This window comes from Taurulus bubalis, assembly GCF_910589615.1.
Source record: "Taurulus bubalis genome assembly, chromosome: 20".
In the NCBI taxonomy this organism is placed as follows: Eukaryota; Metazoa; Chordata; class Actinopteri; order Perciformes; family Cottidae; genus Taurulus; species Taurulus bubalis.
In genome coordinates, this window is record NC_136608.1 from 4873940 (window position 1) to 4889095 (window position 15156).

The window sequence follows — 15156 nt, forward strand, 5'->3', positions numbered from 1 at the left end:
ATCCGGAGCCCACCTACCACACACACACACACACACACACATCACGACCGAAGCCCCTGTCTGTCATCAAGCAGGAGAATCCTGCCGTGAACTCCGGTTTGGATGCTTAATTCTGCACGCAAAGGAGAAGTGGGTCTCTCTGCCCTCGGCGTTGGGAGACACCGTGACGAAACATTCCTGAGCATCACACACACGAGCATTAAACACATTAAAAAGGATTATATTTAGATATTCGTGACTGGACCCATCAGGGCTAGTATATTGTATAATAACAGCAAGGAGGCGAAGTGTACCCTTAGAAGAAGAAAGGACTTCCTTTTTACACACACTTGATTACACAGAAATGTCAAACTGCCGGGTTTCTATTATTCTATTAGATGCAATAAATGTGTTCGTTCGGCCGCTATGTGTAACATTAGAGAAAATGGAAATTGCCTCCAGTAATCAAGAGAGAGATGTGGACATTCATTGAGACAAATGAGTGTCATCACTGCAAACACACAAGTGAGCACACTGGCAGTCTCCGTCACTGAGATACCGGGTCGGCTTTGGAGGGGAAAGCTGGTGACTTCACACAAATCCGGCTGAGTGGCGACGTTCTCCCTCGAGATGAGGGAAAGAATTGTGGGAAAAAATCAAGACATTTTCCAGAAATGTAGTTTTTTATTTTATTTGGAGGAAGGTAAACGCAAGCAATGCCACCTGTATTCTAGTAGGTCAACGGCTGCAGCATCATCCTCAGCCTCATAGTTGACATTTCAGCTTGATTTCCCATGGTGCAACATTTCCAGGGAGTGTCCCAGCCGGAGTTACAAAAATAGTCAGTGGTCTCAAAACTATAGGGATTACAATAGTTATTATATATATATATATATATATATACATACACATATATATGTGTGTATATATATGTGTGTATATATATATATATACACAGTATTTATATATAATGTATTTATTTGATTATTATTATATTTTCAATTTCTTTTTAAGTATAGCCCCCATAGTCAAAATTATTTTTTCTTCCAACTGTCCATCTAATCTAGATATCACATTTAGAGATTTTTTGTCAATTTTACTTGATAAATGACTTAAAGCTGCTCATTCTCTTCATTCTCTGTATCTTTACATCGCAAATAGTCGTTTGCTGCCATATTGATGCTCTGATTCCCGTATATAATAATATAATAATTAATCAATTACCTAACAATTACTCCACTCTCATTTCATCTAACTTACTGAGCTTTGTTCCGTGCTACATTTCAAAAGATTAAAAAGCAAATATAAAGCGTCCCACGTGACTTCCTTCAGCATGCAGGAGAAATCCATGAATGAGAACAACTGGCAGCAGCATAAAGCCGGTAATGTGTAATGTGGGTTCTTCTGAATGCTTCCTGGCTCTCCTCTGCCATTATACTCTCTTCATTATGTCAGGCAGGGCTTCAATACACACACGCACACGCACACACACACACACACACACACACACACACACACACACACACACACACACACACACACACACACACACACACACACACACACACACCATTCCTTTATCAACCTGCACGCAGCCTGTGTCTGTGTGTATGAGTCACGTCTCTGCTCCGCGGTTCATCGTCTGCCTGCCGTCGCAAAGGTCGCACGCTCCATAATAAGTGTTAGATGTTCACCTGCGCACCTGCTGTGCATTCCTATGTGTGTGTGTGTGTTTGTATGTGTGTGTGTCTGTGTGAGTATTTATATGTGAGTGTAAGAGAGATAGAGAGAGACCAGGGGGAATTGCCTCTGTTCACGATGCAAAAGATGATTAACCCGCACACAAAATCAATCGACGTTTCTACAAGGTATGAGATGTTAGGATAACGAATGTACGCCCACACACACACACACAGACACACACACACACACACACACACACACACAGACAGGAGGATGGAAACACCCTCTTCACAGAGCCGTAACCATGGAGAAACCAGGAGCGAACTGACAGAGATGAGCAGAGAGGTGAGCAGAAGATGAAAAGGGTTTCGGGACAAAATGGCCCACCGTGAGCGCGCAAGGTTGTCGGTTCGAGTCCCGTTGGGTCAAAATCTTTCCCTTTTGTGCGAAAGTAGTTTTTGCAAAAACCTTTCAATTCACAGTACACCTACTGTTCACAATTTACTGACTGTTTCTCCAGAACGTTCAACTGAATACGATCTGATGTACATCCTGGCATTTCTCAAGAAACTAAACCCACATACTATGCAGCAGGGAACGCAGTGAATGCTCAATTTCATCTTCAGATGTCGACAGAACACAACAGAATCACCTCAAGGACCATTTAGTAGCTGTTTTGGAGCTTTCAATCATATCACATGAGCTTCATCGGGGTTCTGTTGATGGGTTTTTGTGTGACGTAAGATGTGCTGCAGCGTTGAAATAAAACGCCGATGGTCTGTCTTTGCTTTGCAGGATCAAGCATGAGAACATCGTGGCGCTGGAGGACATCTACGAGAGTCCGGACCACCTCTACCTGATCATGCAGCTGTGAGTTCTTTCTCTTACTTGAGGTTTTGGGACTGTTGATCACTGTAGTTCTACTAAACCTGACTCAGGTTGGACGTATGCTATCCACCTGCATTGTGGGAAGTGCAGGATTTCAGGACGTTGTTGGCGATGGACCCACACTAGACTCCACACACACATCATAGTGTTGGGATTGTTACATTTTGAGGCGAGGGATCACTGGTGAAAGAAAGCAATTCAGTCCTCCTTCATCCTTTTAGATTTCTTTGTCAAACATATAAACGTCTCTGTTTATTGTGTGTGTTTTATTTTTGGTGATATTTCATTTTTACAAATAGGAACATGAGACCGTTCCGGAGAAAAACCACAAGAGCAAACATCTCTATTGAATACAGAATGAAATGACAAATGAAACACTACATACAAATGAGCCAGAGATTCATAATTCTCCATCTCTGTCTTTCTCCAGCGTTTAATCTTATTCTTCTGTCCGCCCACCCGTCACCACACACACACGCGCACACACACGCACACACACACACACACACACACTCACTTCAATGACAGCTCCACTGAGACGACAACATTTCACACACGCACAAACAGCCCACCCGTCCTCCCACACACACACACACACACACACACAACACAGAATACATCGGTAACATCTCCGCTTTGATGGTCAGCTGCAGGGGGGAGCAGCGGGTGCGTGGTTCACCCATGGGTGCCCCACTAACCTCCTCTGCAAGGTTACTGCCGCTTACGTAAGAGGAGAAGTCGGTCTGTTTGGCTCTTGTGCTGGAAACATTTCAGTCAAGTTCAGGTGGAGGTCATGGCTGCGGATTACACAACAGGGGCGTTCACAGCTCGTTGTTTACGCATTTTCTTGTTGGCCTCCCATACGGGGGGATCCTTCTACGTTAGCTACGTTAGCTCCAGTCAAAGCTGATACTTTCTAGTTTTGATTCAGGGAATAAGCTCTTAAGTAAAACTAATATTTTACTTTTAAATTATATTAAACCAGATGAATTGACTTTTTTAGATTGAACTGGTTCATTGCATTTCTGTGCTCTACTTCTGGAGTTCAGCAAGCAGCTGTCTGTCATAATCAATAGAAATGGGTGATCGTCTTAGGCTGAAGGAGAATTGATGTATTTTTTATATTTTTGATGATGGATCAGGATGGTTTTAAAGGTACCAAATGTTTCCAGAAAACACTGCATGATGTATTGTGAAATAAAAGACGAGCTAAAGGCTAAAGGCTCCAAAGGCTGACAGTGAACAACAGATGGAGGGAAACACGTTCGTGTTCGGAGGCACAGTGTTGGAGATGAAGAGCTACTGCAGCTTTAACAGGTTTTTCTGCTGTAGCTGCATCATGCTTGGTAATAGCTTGATAAGATTTGGCTCTTATATATATATATAGGTTACTGTGACATCACCAGTATTTAATGGTATTTGTGATCGGCAGCGGTGACATTTTCAATCCATGCTAAAGGATTTCATTTAAAGAAAGCTTCCGTGCTTTGGCTGCACACATAAGGCTTAAAGAAATATTAATGAAATGTCTCTATAGATGTGTACAGCGCTGTCTGTGTGACATCAGCTAATGTTAGCGACCGTAAGCTACACCAGACCAAATTAAGCCGGAGCAGCAAAACAGTGTGTTTTTTTAATAATTGAGCAGTGTTGCAGTTTATTGCTTCATTAGTCCAAAATGACTTTCTGTAATTAAAACATTTCTGGGCAAACTTTCATCCGTAGCGAGCTAACAAGCTGGCAATAATGATAATGGATGACTGAAGGAATTATCAGGAAGGAAACCCAAAATGATCATTGTAATGAATCGATATTGTTTATCGTGATCATTCATAGTTTTTTAGGAAAATCATTTTTTTGTGCTCATTTCAATAAAGGGAGCACTACTTTTACTTCCATGTTGTGTTACGTTTCCTGCTAATGTGCTGCAAAAAGAAGTCAGAATGTATAAAAGTCTATGAGAAAATGACTTCTCTTTATTTATTCCCTCAGTAAACAGTGTGAACGTGAGTTTATGTCTCAATCTCTAGTTTCAAGTTTTCTTCAACACAGCGTGATGTTTATTTAGTAAATGATGTTCCATTTCAAGTCAAATAGACCATAAAGAGGAATGTGCTTTAGGGCGGGCTTACTGTGATTGACAGGTCGCTTACGCCGTCTTTGTGTGACTCATTGGATTCCATATATGGTAACTTCCCTTCACTGGCTGCAAAAAAAACAATAAGATGGCGACGGTGAAATCTCCAAACTCAAGCCTTCAATCCAGTGGATGACGTCACGATGATGTCACGATGACGACGTCCACAGCGGCATGCCAGTTCACCAAAAGTGAAGCCAAAACATTGTGTTCCCCCCTGGTGGTTAGCTGTTCTCAATTTGATATGCAGTGGATCAAGTGAGCCAAAATTGTGATGATACCTGAATAATTGAGCAGTAAGCACATAGGTTAATCGTTTAAATTCAGCCTTTCACGGAGCTGAGGTTCCTCCAACACGCCTGCTGAGAAGTGCGTTGCGTCACCTGAAATCCTCTGCTGGCTCGGCCGCAGTCAGAGGTTTTACTCCGACTAAGCCGCTGACCTTCAATATCGTCAAGCTTTTGTGAATAAACCAATTAACGGCACTTGTGTTGGCTGGCCGGCAGCTGCTTGTCGAGTGATCTGGGTGACGTGAGGAGAAAGGGACGGTCACTATTCAGTCCTAACTTGGCAGCTCAATCAGGTAGAGGCTTTACTAAAGAGAACCACCGACAAGTGAGGCTTTTTCAATTGGATCCAAGTTTAAGAAATAGAATCTCGTCACTAAAGGAGAGAAAGCTTTACCAAAAACATCAGTTTCTGTCTCTGGGCAGCAATGAAGTTGAAGTCCTTCCTCCTGTAGCACAGGTGTTCAGACTTAAGCGTCATCTCAACATGCTGCCTCATTTTTTAATGCTTTCACTTCGTGTTCGGGTGAAAAAGACACTTTCCTTTTCTAATAAAGCGAGACAGAGACAGTAACAGCAACCCCCCCCCATCCCTGCTTCTCTCCTCTCACGCCATCTGCTCTCTGCTTCACTTCATTGCGTCCTTTCCTCCCCTCTCACACCTTATTTCCATCACCTCCAGCCTTTCACCTGGTCACTTGAATTGCCTTTTTCTTTTTCCCAATCTTTTTTTTTGTCTTTCAGGTTCCATCTCTTCATGGATTATGGGTCGGTTGGCATAGTTACAGGGTCAACGTTAACACCCGCTTAATAGCATTTCATTGGGACCTTGAGAATCGCAGCAGGTGGCATTATCATCCTGGGAGATTAGTCGTGCAGTTGTTTGTGTGATATATTTGTTTCTTGTGTAGAAAAGCTTTTTGAATGACCCTTGTGACTGTTACAATTAATATTATAACACTTCTTAACATTTCCACGGTGCTCTTTTGAGATTCAGCATTGTCTCGTGTTCAGAGAGAGAGAAAAAGAGAGAGAGAGAGACGTGCTTCTCTGTGGAAAAAATTGTTAAAATATAGAAGGCTCAGAGTGAAAGCATCAGAAGAGAGAGCGGTTCAGGCTCTCTTTTCATCTGGCCTCAGTGCTGCAGGCTGTTCTGCACACAGCAGATCCGTCAACGGATCCGCTGAAACACAAAGAAATCTGTGTCGCTGGTGACAGCAATCTGTCTTCAGGGCCTCGCTAAACCTAAACGTGGAGCAGAGAGCCAGGCCTTTCCAGACCAATAATACCAGTAATAAGGAACCTCGTTTGGTTTAATTGTGTTCATTTACCAGGACGTCCGGGAGGGGGAGGGAGGGGTTTCAGCACACAACAAGGAGTAAAATAATAATACAGGTGTAAATGCGGAGTGGATCGATGCAGTCTGACAGCGCTTCCTTCGCTCCCGTTCATCACTGCCCGTCTTGCGTAACCTCCAGGAGCCAATCCGTCGCTGGCGCTATGAGGATCGATGCGACCGAGAGCAACGTGGGCTTCATATCGATACCGCTTGTGTTGTGAAAGGCATATTAGCAAAAAGATGAACGCATATGTGGTGCAGAAAGTAAATAACAAGTGTGCAGCTTCTGACCTTTAGAAAGGAACAGAGAGGTGACCTTAGACACGTGGCAATAACATAGACCTGGGGTACCATTTTTAGGGCCCGAGCACTGACGTAGTCAGAGTCGAGGACCTATTGTTATTCGAATGTTTATTTATTATTCTTCACCAATGCGCAGGGAAAAGAGGTGCTTGGGATGAACCTAAATTCTTCAAAATTCGCACACCCATCCGACTCGGCGAACATTTTAATATAATTTGGGTGTCGGCCAAAAGTCTGCGAAAATGTCTCTATAGCGCCCCCTTTAGTTGTGAAAGCCCACCCTTTTTGCAAACTTTGACCGATTGACTTGAAATTTTGCACACATGTCCGGGTGGGACTGCTCTACAAAAAACTCATCTGTGAAATTAAAATGCGCCTAATTAGATTTTCCGCCATTTTGAATTTTGTAAAAAAAACACATTTTTGCCCATTCCTCCTAAACGCTGGGTCCATTTCTTACGAAATTTCCTGTGGATCATCAGTGGCTCAATGTGATCAAACGGTATTGTCAACCGTGTTGATATCTCATTGCGTTCAGAAGTTATTAACCAATTAACCTCTTAGGGGCGTGGCTCAATATGTCAATACACATAACTTCCTAATTACTTGGCCTATCTTCACAAACTTTGTAGCATATGTCAACATCGTGTCCCTTAACATACCCAAATTGTTTCATAATATTCAGACACTAGAGGGCGCTGCAGTGAACCGCTCAATTTTGGCCTTTTCCTTGTTTTCAGGCGTTGTATTCTGATGAACTCCTCCTAGAGATTAAACACGATTGATTTCACATTCAGGCAATATGATGTTGAGACCTTTGCAGGGAAAAGTTATTTCAGGATTATTAAAATATCGAACTATGTGAGCGCAGAGCAGCGGCAAAAAGACACCATTTTCCATGGAAATGGAAGTTGTTTTAACTCGGCCGTACATGATGGAATCTACTCCATATTTCTCATATGCCATGACCTCTTGACCCTGAAGACATCCATATGATCATTTTTAATCCTAGTCATAGCGCCACCTAAAGGCAACAGGAAGTTACATGTTTTCTACTTGTACACCGTGCTCCTCACAGATTATTCAGATCCCTGTCAAAATGCGTCCGAACAGACTTAAGACATTGATAATGCATCACCTTGAAGATTGTAAGGATCCGTTGAACGGCGTAGCGTCGGTCCATCGCAGAAGTTCGATCCTTCGCCATGACCGAATAAACCGATGTAACTCGACTCCACATGATAAGATCCTTTCCAGGTTTCACATGTTTGATCAGCCTCCAGGCCTGAAGACATGTGCAGTCTAATTTTTAATTAGAGTCATAGCGCCACCTAATGGCAACAGGAAGTAAATATTTCTATACTTTGGCTTGCTTCTCTTAGTCGGTCAATCAGATCAACTTCCAATTACTTCTATACAAACATAAGACTTTCATGACCCCAGCCCACAAAGCGTTTGATGTTTCGTGAAACGCTGTTGCCGTGGCGACCCATCCTTCGCGGTCAACAACAAAGTCACTTTTGAGGGACTAAGCATGCTCGACACGTAACTAAACTTGGCACACACATTTAAAAGCAAAGATGTAGTTACCTGATGTGATTTGAATGACTCAAAATGGCACTTTTGGCCCCCTACAAATATTCAATTAAGCAGCCCCAGCGCTTCGGTTGACCTACATGTATGAAACCTGGTAGCCATATGTAACACATGTAAACTTAAAGATAACTCTCTTGGGACCATGCTCTAAACCGTACAGGAAGTCAGATAGCGCCCCCTAAAAAACATGTTTTTTTTTGACAACCTGTGAGATGTGATAGCCCACAGTTTTTGACCTGAAATTTGGCACACATGTCCGGTTGTGTCTGCTCTACAAAAAGTACGTGGTCGTATTAAACTCCGCCGACTTAGAATTTCAACTATTTTTAATTTTGTGAAAAACAATTTTATTCCCAAATCTTCCTAAACGCTGGGTTCAATTTGTACAAAATTCTCTGTGGATCATTAATGGTTCAATTTCATGCGAATATATCAAAAGCTTGTTTGTATCTCATTGTGTTCAGAAGAAAAAGACCAATGGACTTCTCAGGAGAAAATTCAACTAAATTCAACAAAGCAGCCCTCGCAGTACGTTCAACATAGACATACAACATTTGATGGGCGTATGTACCACATATACACTTACAAATAACTCTCTTGGGACCATGCTCTAAACCGTACCAGAAGTCGGCTAATTTCATTTTCTTCGTTCATTTCTAGTTCAAATTGCCATAGCTTACCAGTAGGTGGCGCTCTGACTATGAGTTCATATTGGCATGCAGATGTCTTCAAGCCATGCCTCTCATAAAGCATGTTAACTTTGGAGCAGTTTTGACAAAGTACAGTTGAGTTACAACAGCTTGCTGCATGATCACGAACCATTTGAAACAGTCGTCACACCACTTCCACGCTGTTCCATGAAACCTCAAGCTTTTGATCACTTTTAATACATATTTGTATCTTTTATATATATTTATATACATATTTACATGTATAAAATATATATACATGTATTCCATTTTCCAGAGGTCAACCTTTCTGTGAAAAAGAGGAAATATGTGTCTGTCATCACATCAAATGACAGAACTCAGTCTGCGCTTCCCAGATCTTTCTGCCATTGAGAAAGAATTCAAGTTGTTCTCGACTCCCTTCCTGATGACGCAGAAGAAGTGAAGAGAGTCTGAACTAGAACTGATGGAGATGCAGTGATGAATCTCTGAAGAACCAGCTTCAGTTTCTCTCCCTACCGACTTCTACTGGAGCTTGGAAAAGGCCCAAAAGGCCAAATTTCCTCTGATGTGATTCTTTAATATATATATATATATACGTATATATATATATATATATATATATATATATATATATACGTATATATATATATATATATATATATATATATATATATATATATATATATATATATATATATATATATATGCATAATTGACCTCATTTGATTCATTTGGCCATATACCTCACCTGAGTAGCCCAGACTTTCATATATTTTTCTGTTTGTGGCCCTCGGTGAAAAAAGCTTTGACAGCCCTGATATATATGTATATATAATATATATGTGTGTGTGTATGTATATATATGTGTGTATCTATATATATATATATGTGTGTGTGTATATATATATATATATATATATATATATATATACAGCTGTGACTGAGCCCTCGCTTCCAGCACGTCGGGGTAAGCCGAAGGGTCGCCGGCTCGTCCGTCCGAGAACGTTCGCCTGCCAGGCGGATGTTCGAGGCCGGGAGAGCCGGCGACCCGCAGGCGTCCCGCAGGCGTCCCGCCGGCGTCCCCGACGTGCTGGAAGCGAGGGCTCAGTCACAGCTGCGAGCAGCTTTAATTTATTCTTATGATGTAGTTAATTTTTTATTTGCTGCCTCTCCTTTTGTTTTCGTGCATCACAGGAAACCTAAAGCAGCTTCTGGGCAGTACTTCACATCTTCATGTATTGATTTTGTTTTGGTGAAATTACATCTTGACAAAAGGATCAAACCGTCTTGTCATTTTAGAAAAATCCTGTCCTCTAAATGAACATGCAATTTTGGAAACCAGAGTCATTAAGTGATAAGTGTTTGTGTGGATCAAAGAAAAGCAGAAAAGAAGTCTTTGAAACAGTAGGGCAGCTGTGATTAGTTAGTCAGGTCCCTCGACTGTAATGGCTCTTCATCTCTGCTACGGAGAACAGCATGTAACACACACACAAACACACACACACACGCTTGAAAACGCTTGAAAAAGGCTTCCTGTCAGCCATGATGCTGATACACACCCGTCGCCTTGAGACAGCGATGCGGCCGCCTGCCTATAGACAGATGAGCTGACGGAGGAGAGATGGATGTAGGGACGGTTTAAAAAAAGAAAAAGGGAATGAGAAAAGGAAACTGGCAGCAGTCGTCTTGGGGGTGGGGGGGAGTGTGTATACCTGAAAATTCATCCGTCGCTGTAAAACATGGACGACTCTCACCCCCAGAATCAGATGAGTGAAAATGGAAAAGTGCTGAACTCGTAATGTACACGGTGATTTAAAGCCCAGCTGTTTCCACTTATTCCAGGTAATTAGACTCCTCTCAGGTTGAAGAGGGATCAGTGTGGACATGTCGACATGTCCGAAGGGAAAGCACAGGCGTAAATAAGACAATTACACACAGCGGCTTTTGTTTACATCCCGCTCGTGTTCTGAACTCTGTCCCGAATTGAAACCCCGACCAGCGAGTGGCGGGAACCACCGCGTCCACTGAAAGCTCTCAGAGGAGCTTTAATCAGTGGAAACACCAGTGTGGATGGACACAGGGTGTGGAGGCCCTGCAAGGGTCACAGCAACAAAACAAATGTGGGTTTCACGCTGGAAAATAAGGATTTAATTAATTTGATACTTCATTTTATTGTTTTCTGAGAAGGTTTTCTAACTTTAGAAAGTGTCGAGATCTATTCACTTTATTCACAATTTTTCTTTTCACTGCTTGGTCCGAACACATTTGTAAACCATCCCTCCGGTTTAGCGCCGTTAGCGTTGTCAGCAATGAGCGATATTTGGGAGCATTCAGTGAGAAACAAAAAATCGGGAGGTTTTACAGAACCACATCCATCAGCCATCGGTGACTGGGAATAACTGTAGGTTGACAAAGGTCTGCACAGAGTTGAAATGTACGCTAGTTCATTTAGAGAGCGAATTAAACCTGTTTGTCTGATAGCATAGCAAGCTAGCTGCGAGCTAAATAGATGGACACTAAACTTTATTTAGTTTTTCACAGCCGATGGTTGAAACAGGCATTGGAGAGCTGTGTCTTCTCCTTTTGGTATTGAGAGTAACCACAAAAACATTGTCGACATGCGCTTTATATACAGCCAGCAGATCCTCACATTTCCAAAAACATCAACGGGAATTTCCAGCCTCCAATCTAAATGTTGACTTTCTCTCCGGAAAAATGATTACAACCTAATAACAGCTTTGAACAGCTTAAAACCTTCTCTCTTTTTGGCAGGATGAAAAGGCTTGCGATGTTAAGACGGTAGTAAGATTACAAAATGGCGCCATGTGAAAGAGCCCTCCTTCAGACTAAGAATAATACCACACTCATCTACAAAATGAGACACAATGCATTGTGGGATTGTTAACAGAATTGGCATTGCACATGCATTGATGCCACGATGCTGGACACACATTTTACACTCAGACTTTGGATAGCGAACGGTAACTATAGTGCTCCTTAATAAATAGGGTGCGATTTTGGCCGGGTCACGAATATATTATATGGATGCTGTGACCTTTGACCTCCAAATATTGGATGTTTTGATATTTAGCGTGTATGTGTGTGACATAGTGTTTAGGGGTTGTACTCGTACGTGTTTAACTTTGATGGTGACCTTGCATGTTTGTCGCTTGTTTTAATATGTTCGTGTGTGTGTGTGTGTGTGTGTGTGTGTGTGTGTGTGTGTGTGTGTGTGTCTGTGTCTGCGCTCATGTGTGCTCTTGTGTGGGTGCTCCTGTCTGATTGCCATGGTCTCCTTATGCAAACGCTTATGCAACCATGCAGCCTGATGGCTGAGCTCCCCTTTTGCTGTGTGTGTGTGTGTGTGTGTGTGTGTGTGTGTGTGTGTGCGCATATATGTGTGTATGTGTTTGGCCCTTTCCTGTCATTCCCAGAAATGACTGCCTCTGAAACCGAACATGTCGCTGCCCTCTTTGAAGAGTCAGAGGATTAGCAATTAATTCTAATCTCTTTTTTTTTTTTTCTCTCCAGAAACTTCATTAGAGTTTAACTTGCACAGGCTCTAATCTGATCTGTCGCCGTGACGACGCCCCACAGATACGCTGTGCAACTGTGTGTGTGTGTGCGTGCACGCGTTTGCCTTTGTGCATTTTTGTGTGCCTGTGGTGTTTATGTGCACATTTGTGGCCACCAGTGTATGTTAGTGTACGTGTGCGTATGTCTTCATTATGCTTTAATACACAAAGTACAGACATGCAGTATATAGAGAATACTACAAGGTTGTTTGGGTACTACTACCATTTATATTACTACTGGTAACATTACAAATACTGCTACTGTGTTGCTGGCGGCACATTTTGCTCCACAATAACAACCAAACGTGTAGATTAGATGAGGTGAAGCAGGATTATCCTCCAGCAGGGGGCGCTGTGCGTCTGTACTTGATGAGCGGTCCCATCTGTGTGCACCTGAACAAGTCATTTCATGTGGTCTGGAGTCATAAAACTTCACACTAAATATTGAAAGAATCTGCCATAGGGGTTGAACCTTGAAATGTGTTATTTTATTTTTTGTTATTCTCTCCTCTGGGGTCAAATGAGAGTTTTTATTTTACCAGCATTGATGGGTTCCATTCTGTCTGCGTGCAGAGAGCCACACTGTAAGTTATATTATGTTTTATCAACTTGGCAGGAGCTTTGACTCCTTTCAAGAACGGGGTTTACATAACAAATTAAACAAAAGGTGTGAATTTCAGATTTTCTTTCTAATCTAATTTAAAGAAAACACACCACCATAGACGTACAATATGAGTCTAAACGTGTACTTTCTCATGCAATCAGAGCAGTTGGATCTGCATCTCTTTGCAAATTAAATAAAGTACTGACTAGGTTCATATTTGCTTGTGAACTACCAATCAAAAAACTTTTTTTTTCTTACAGCCCCTGCTTTGCTTTCCAGGAATATGAGAGGATGCTTTTTCCAACTTTTATCGCACTTTGCAAAAATAACATGAACATGTTACAAATATGCTAAACACTGCAAGGTATATGAGTTCTGTCTGTCTGTGTGTGTGTGTGTGTGTGTGTGTGTGTGTGTGTGTGTGTGTGTGTGTGTGTGTGTGTGTGTGTGTGTGGAAGGCTCACAGCTTCCACACGCTCTTGGCTGGAAACATCCACAGCTCATAAATTACCAGAAATCTTGACCCAGCAACACACACACCCCACACACACTCACACCCCAGCCTTTCACCGGTCACTGCCATGTGTGCATGCATGCCTGCCAGTGTTTATTTTTCAACAAACATCCACTGACACACACACACACAATCTCCTTGGCTTTCCTCAGGGTGTCCGGCGGCGAGCTGTTCGACCGAATTGTGGAAAAGGGTTTCTACACGGAGAAGGATGCGAGCACGCTGATCCGACAAGTCCTGGATGCTGTGAACTACCTGCACAAGATGGGCATCGTCCACCGAGACCTGAAGGTAACACACACACACACACACAGACTCATACACACCTCCCGTATTTTACACCACTCGAGCGGTTTGTTCTTATTTGACAGCCAATGATTTACTGCAGCAATGAGGGCTGTAGCTCGGCACATGCAATGCATTGTGGGTCAGCGGTGCGCATGCCGGCTGTTAGAAGAGTGGGGATTTGGTCCTAGCGGCCTCCATAAAAGAGGGTTGTGTCTCTCTAACCACATCACCATGGATTTAAAAAAGAAAGTGAAAGCCACAAACATGGCATAAAGCCACTTGTATCCTCTCTCTCTTTTTCTCTCCGTCCTCCAGCCAGAGAACTTGCTGTATTTTAATCCCCAAGACGAGTCCAAGATCATGATCAGCGACTTTGGTCTCTCCAAGATGGAGGGCAGTGGTGACGTCATGTCCACTGCGTGCGGCACGCCGGGATATGTGGGTAAGTTAGCCAGTCTTTCCTGGCCTCCAGCAGTCTGTAGTCGTCTTCTCCCCTCAAAAAAACTCATCAAACTTTAGCATCCAGGAAACAGTTTAAAATCTTTCATGAAGAGGTAATAAACAGTTTGCTCCTTAGTCATTGCTACGTCTGTCGTTGAGCTTTCCACAATTTGCCACTTGAAACTCTTGGTGAATTTTGAAACAATGGGTCCTGGATGTCAGGCAGTGGAGGTCACAGCTGGCACACGCGTGTATCTCTCGTCATGCCGCTTCATGTTGGTGTAAATACAAACTGAGCCGTCTCCTTTGATTTCTGCAGGCGTTGATCCAACAACACGCATGAGAAATTCAAAGAGTGCATGTTGTTTGCATCCGACAGCGTTTATGTTTCCTGCATCGTCTTTACTGCTTCGCTGTGATCTGGTACACTGTGTTTGTGTGTGTGTGTGTGTGTGTGTGTGTCTTATAAGAGACAGATGTTCCGGGTTGACAGCACACACACACTCATGTCGGAACACAAACACACTGGTTGTTCTGGCAGACAAGCGCACGCTCTCTGTCACAAACAAATCTGTCATAGGAGGACAGACAGATACATCAGTAACAGTCTTAAGTATATTTGGTTGAACTTTTATGAATTATGAATGTATTTTTCAGCGCCCCCATCAGGCCATCTTTACTGAAGCCAGCTGTTGTTCATGTTGTGTGACAGATCAATATTTATTTATAGTTTCTGTCCATCTGCTTTTCTGTATTTTCCTAATCCTAGAATCTATGAAACACACACATACACTTTTACTTTAAATAATGGGATCCTTGTGTTGCTCTCTCTCTCTCTCTCTCTCTCTCTC

General features: G+C 42.5%; 1 protein-coding gene across 1 annotated transcript in view; it reads left to right on the forward strand.

Moving 5' to 3' along the window:
• Nucleotides 1–15156, forward strand: part of camk1da (calcium/calmodulin-dependent protein kinase 1Da) — a gene marked incomplete at both ends in the record, with an annotated part of 41014 nt that overhangs the window by 19429 nt on the left and 6429 nt on the right. The window contains 3 exons of the mRNA XM_079236440.1: nt 2458–2532; nt 13729–13867; nt 14180–14306. Coding sequence (XP_079092566.1) covers nt 2458–2532; nt 13729–13867; nt 14180–14306 — 341 coding nt within the window. The remainder of the gene's footprint in view (nt 1–2457; nt 2533–13728; nt 13868–14179; nt 14307–15156) is intronic.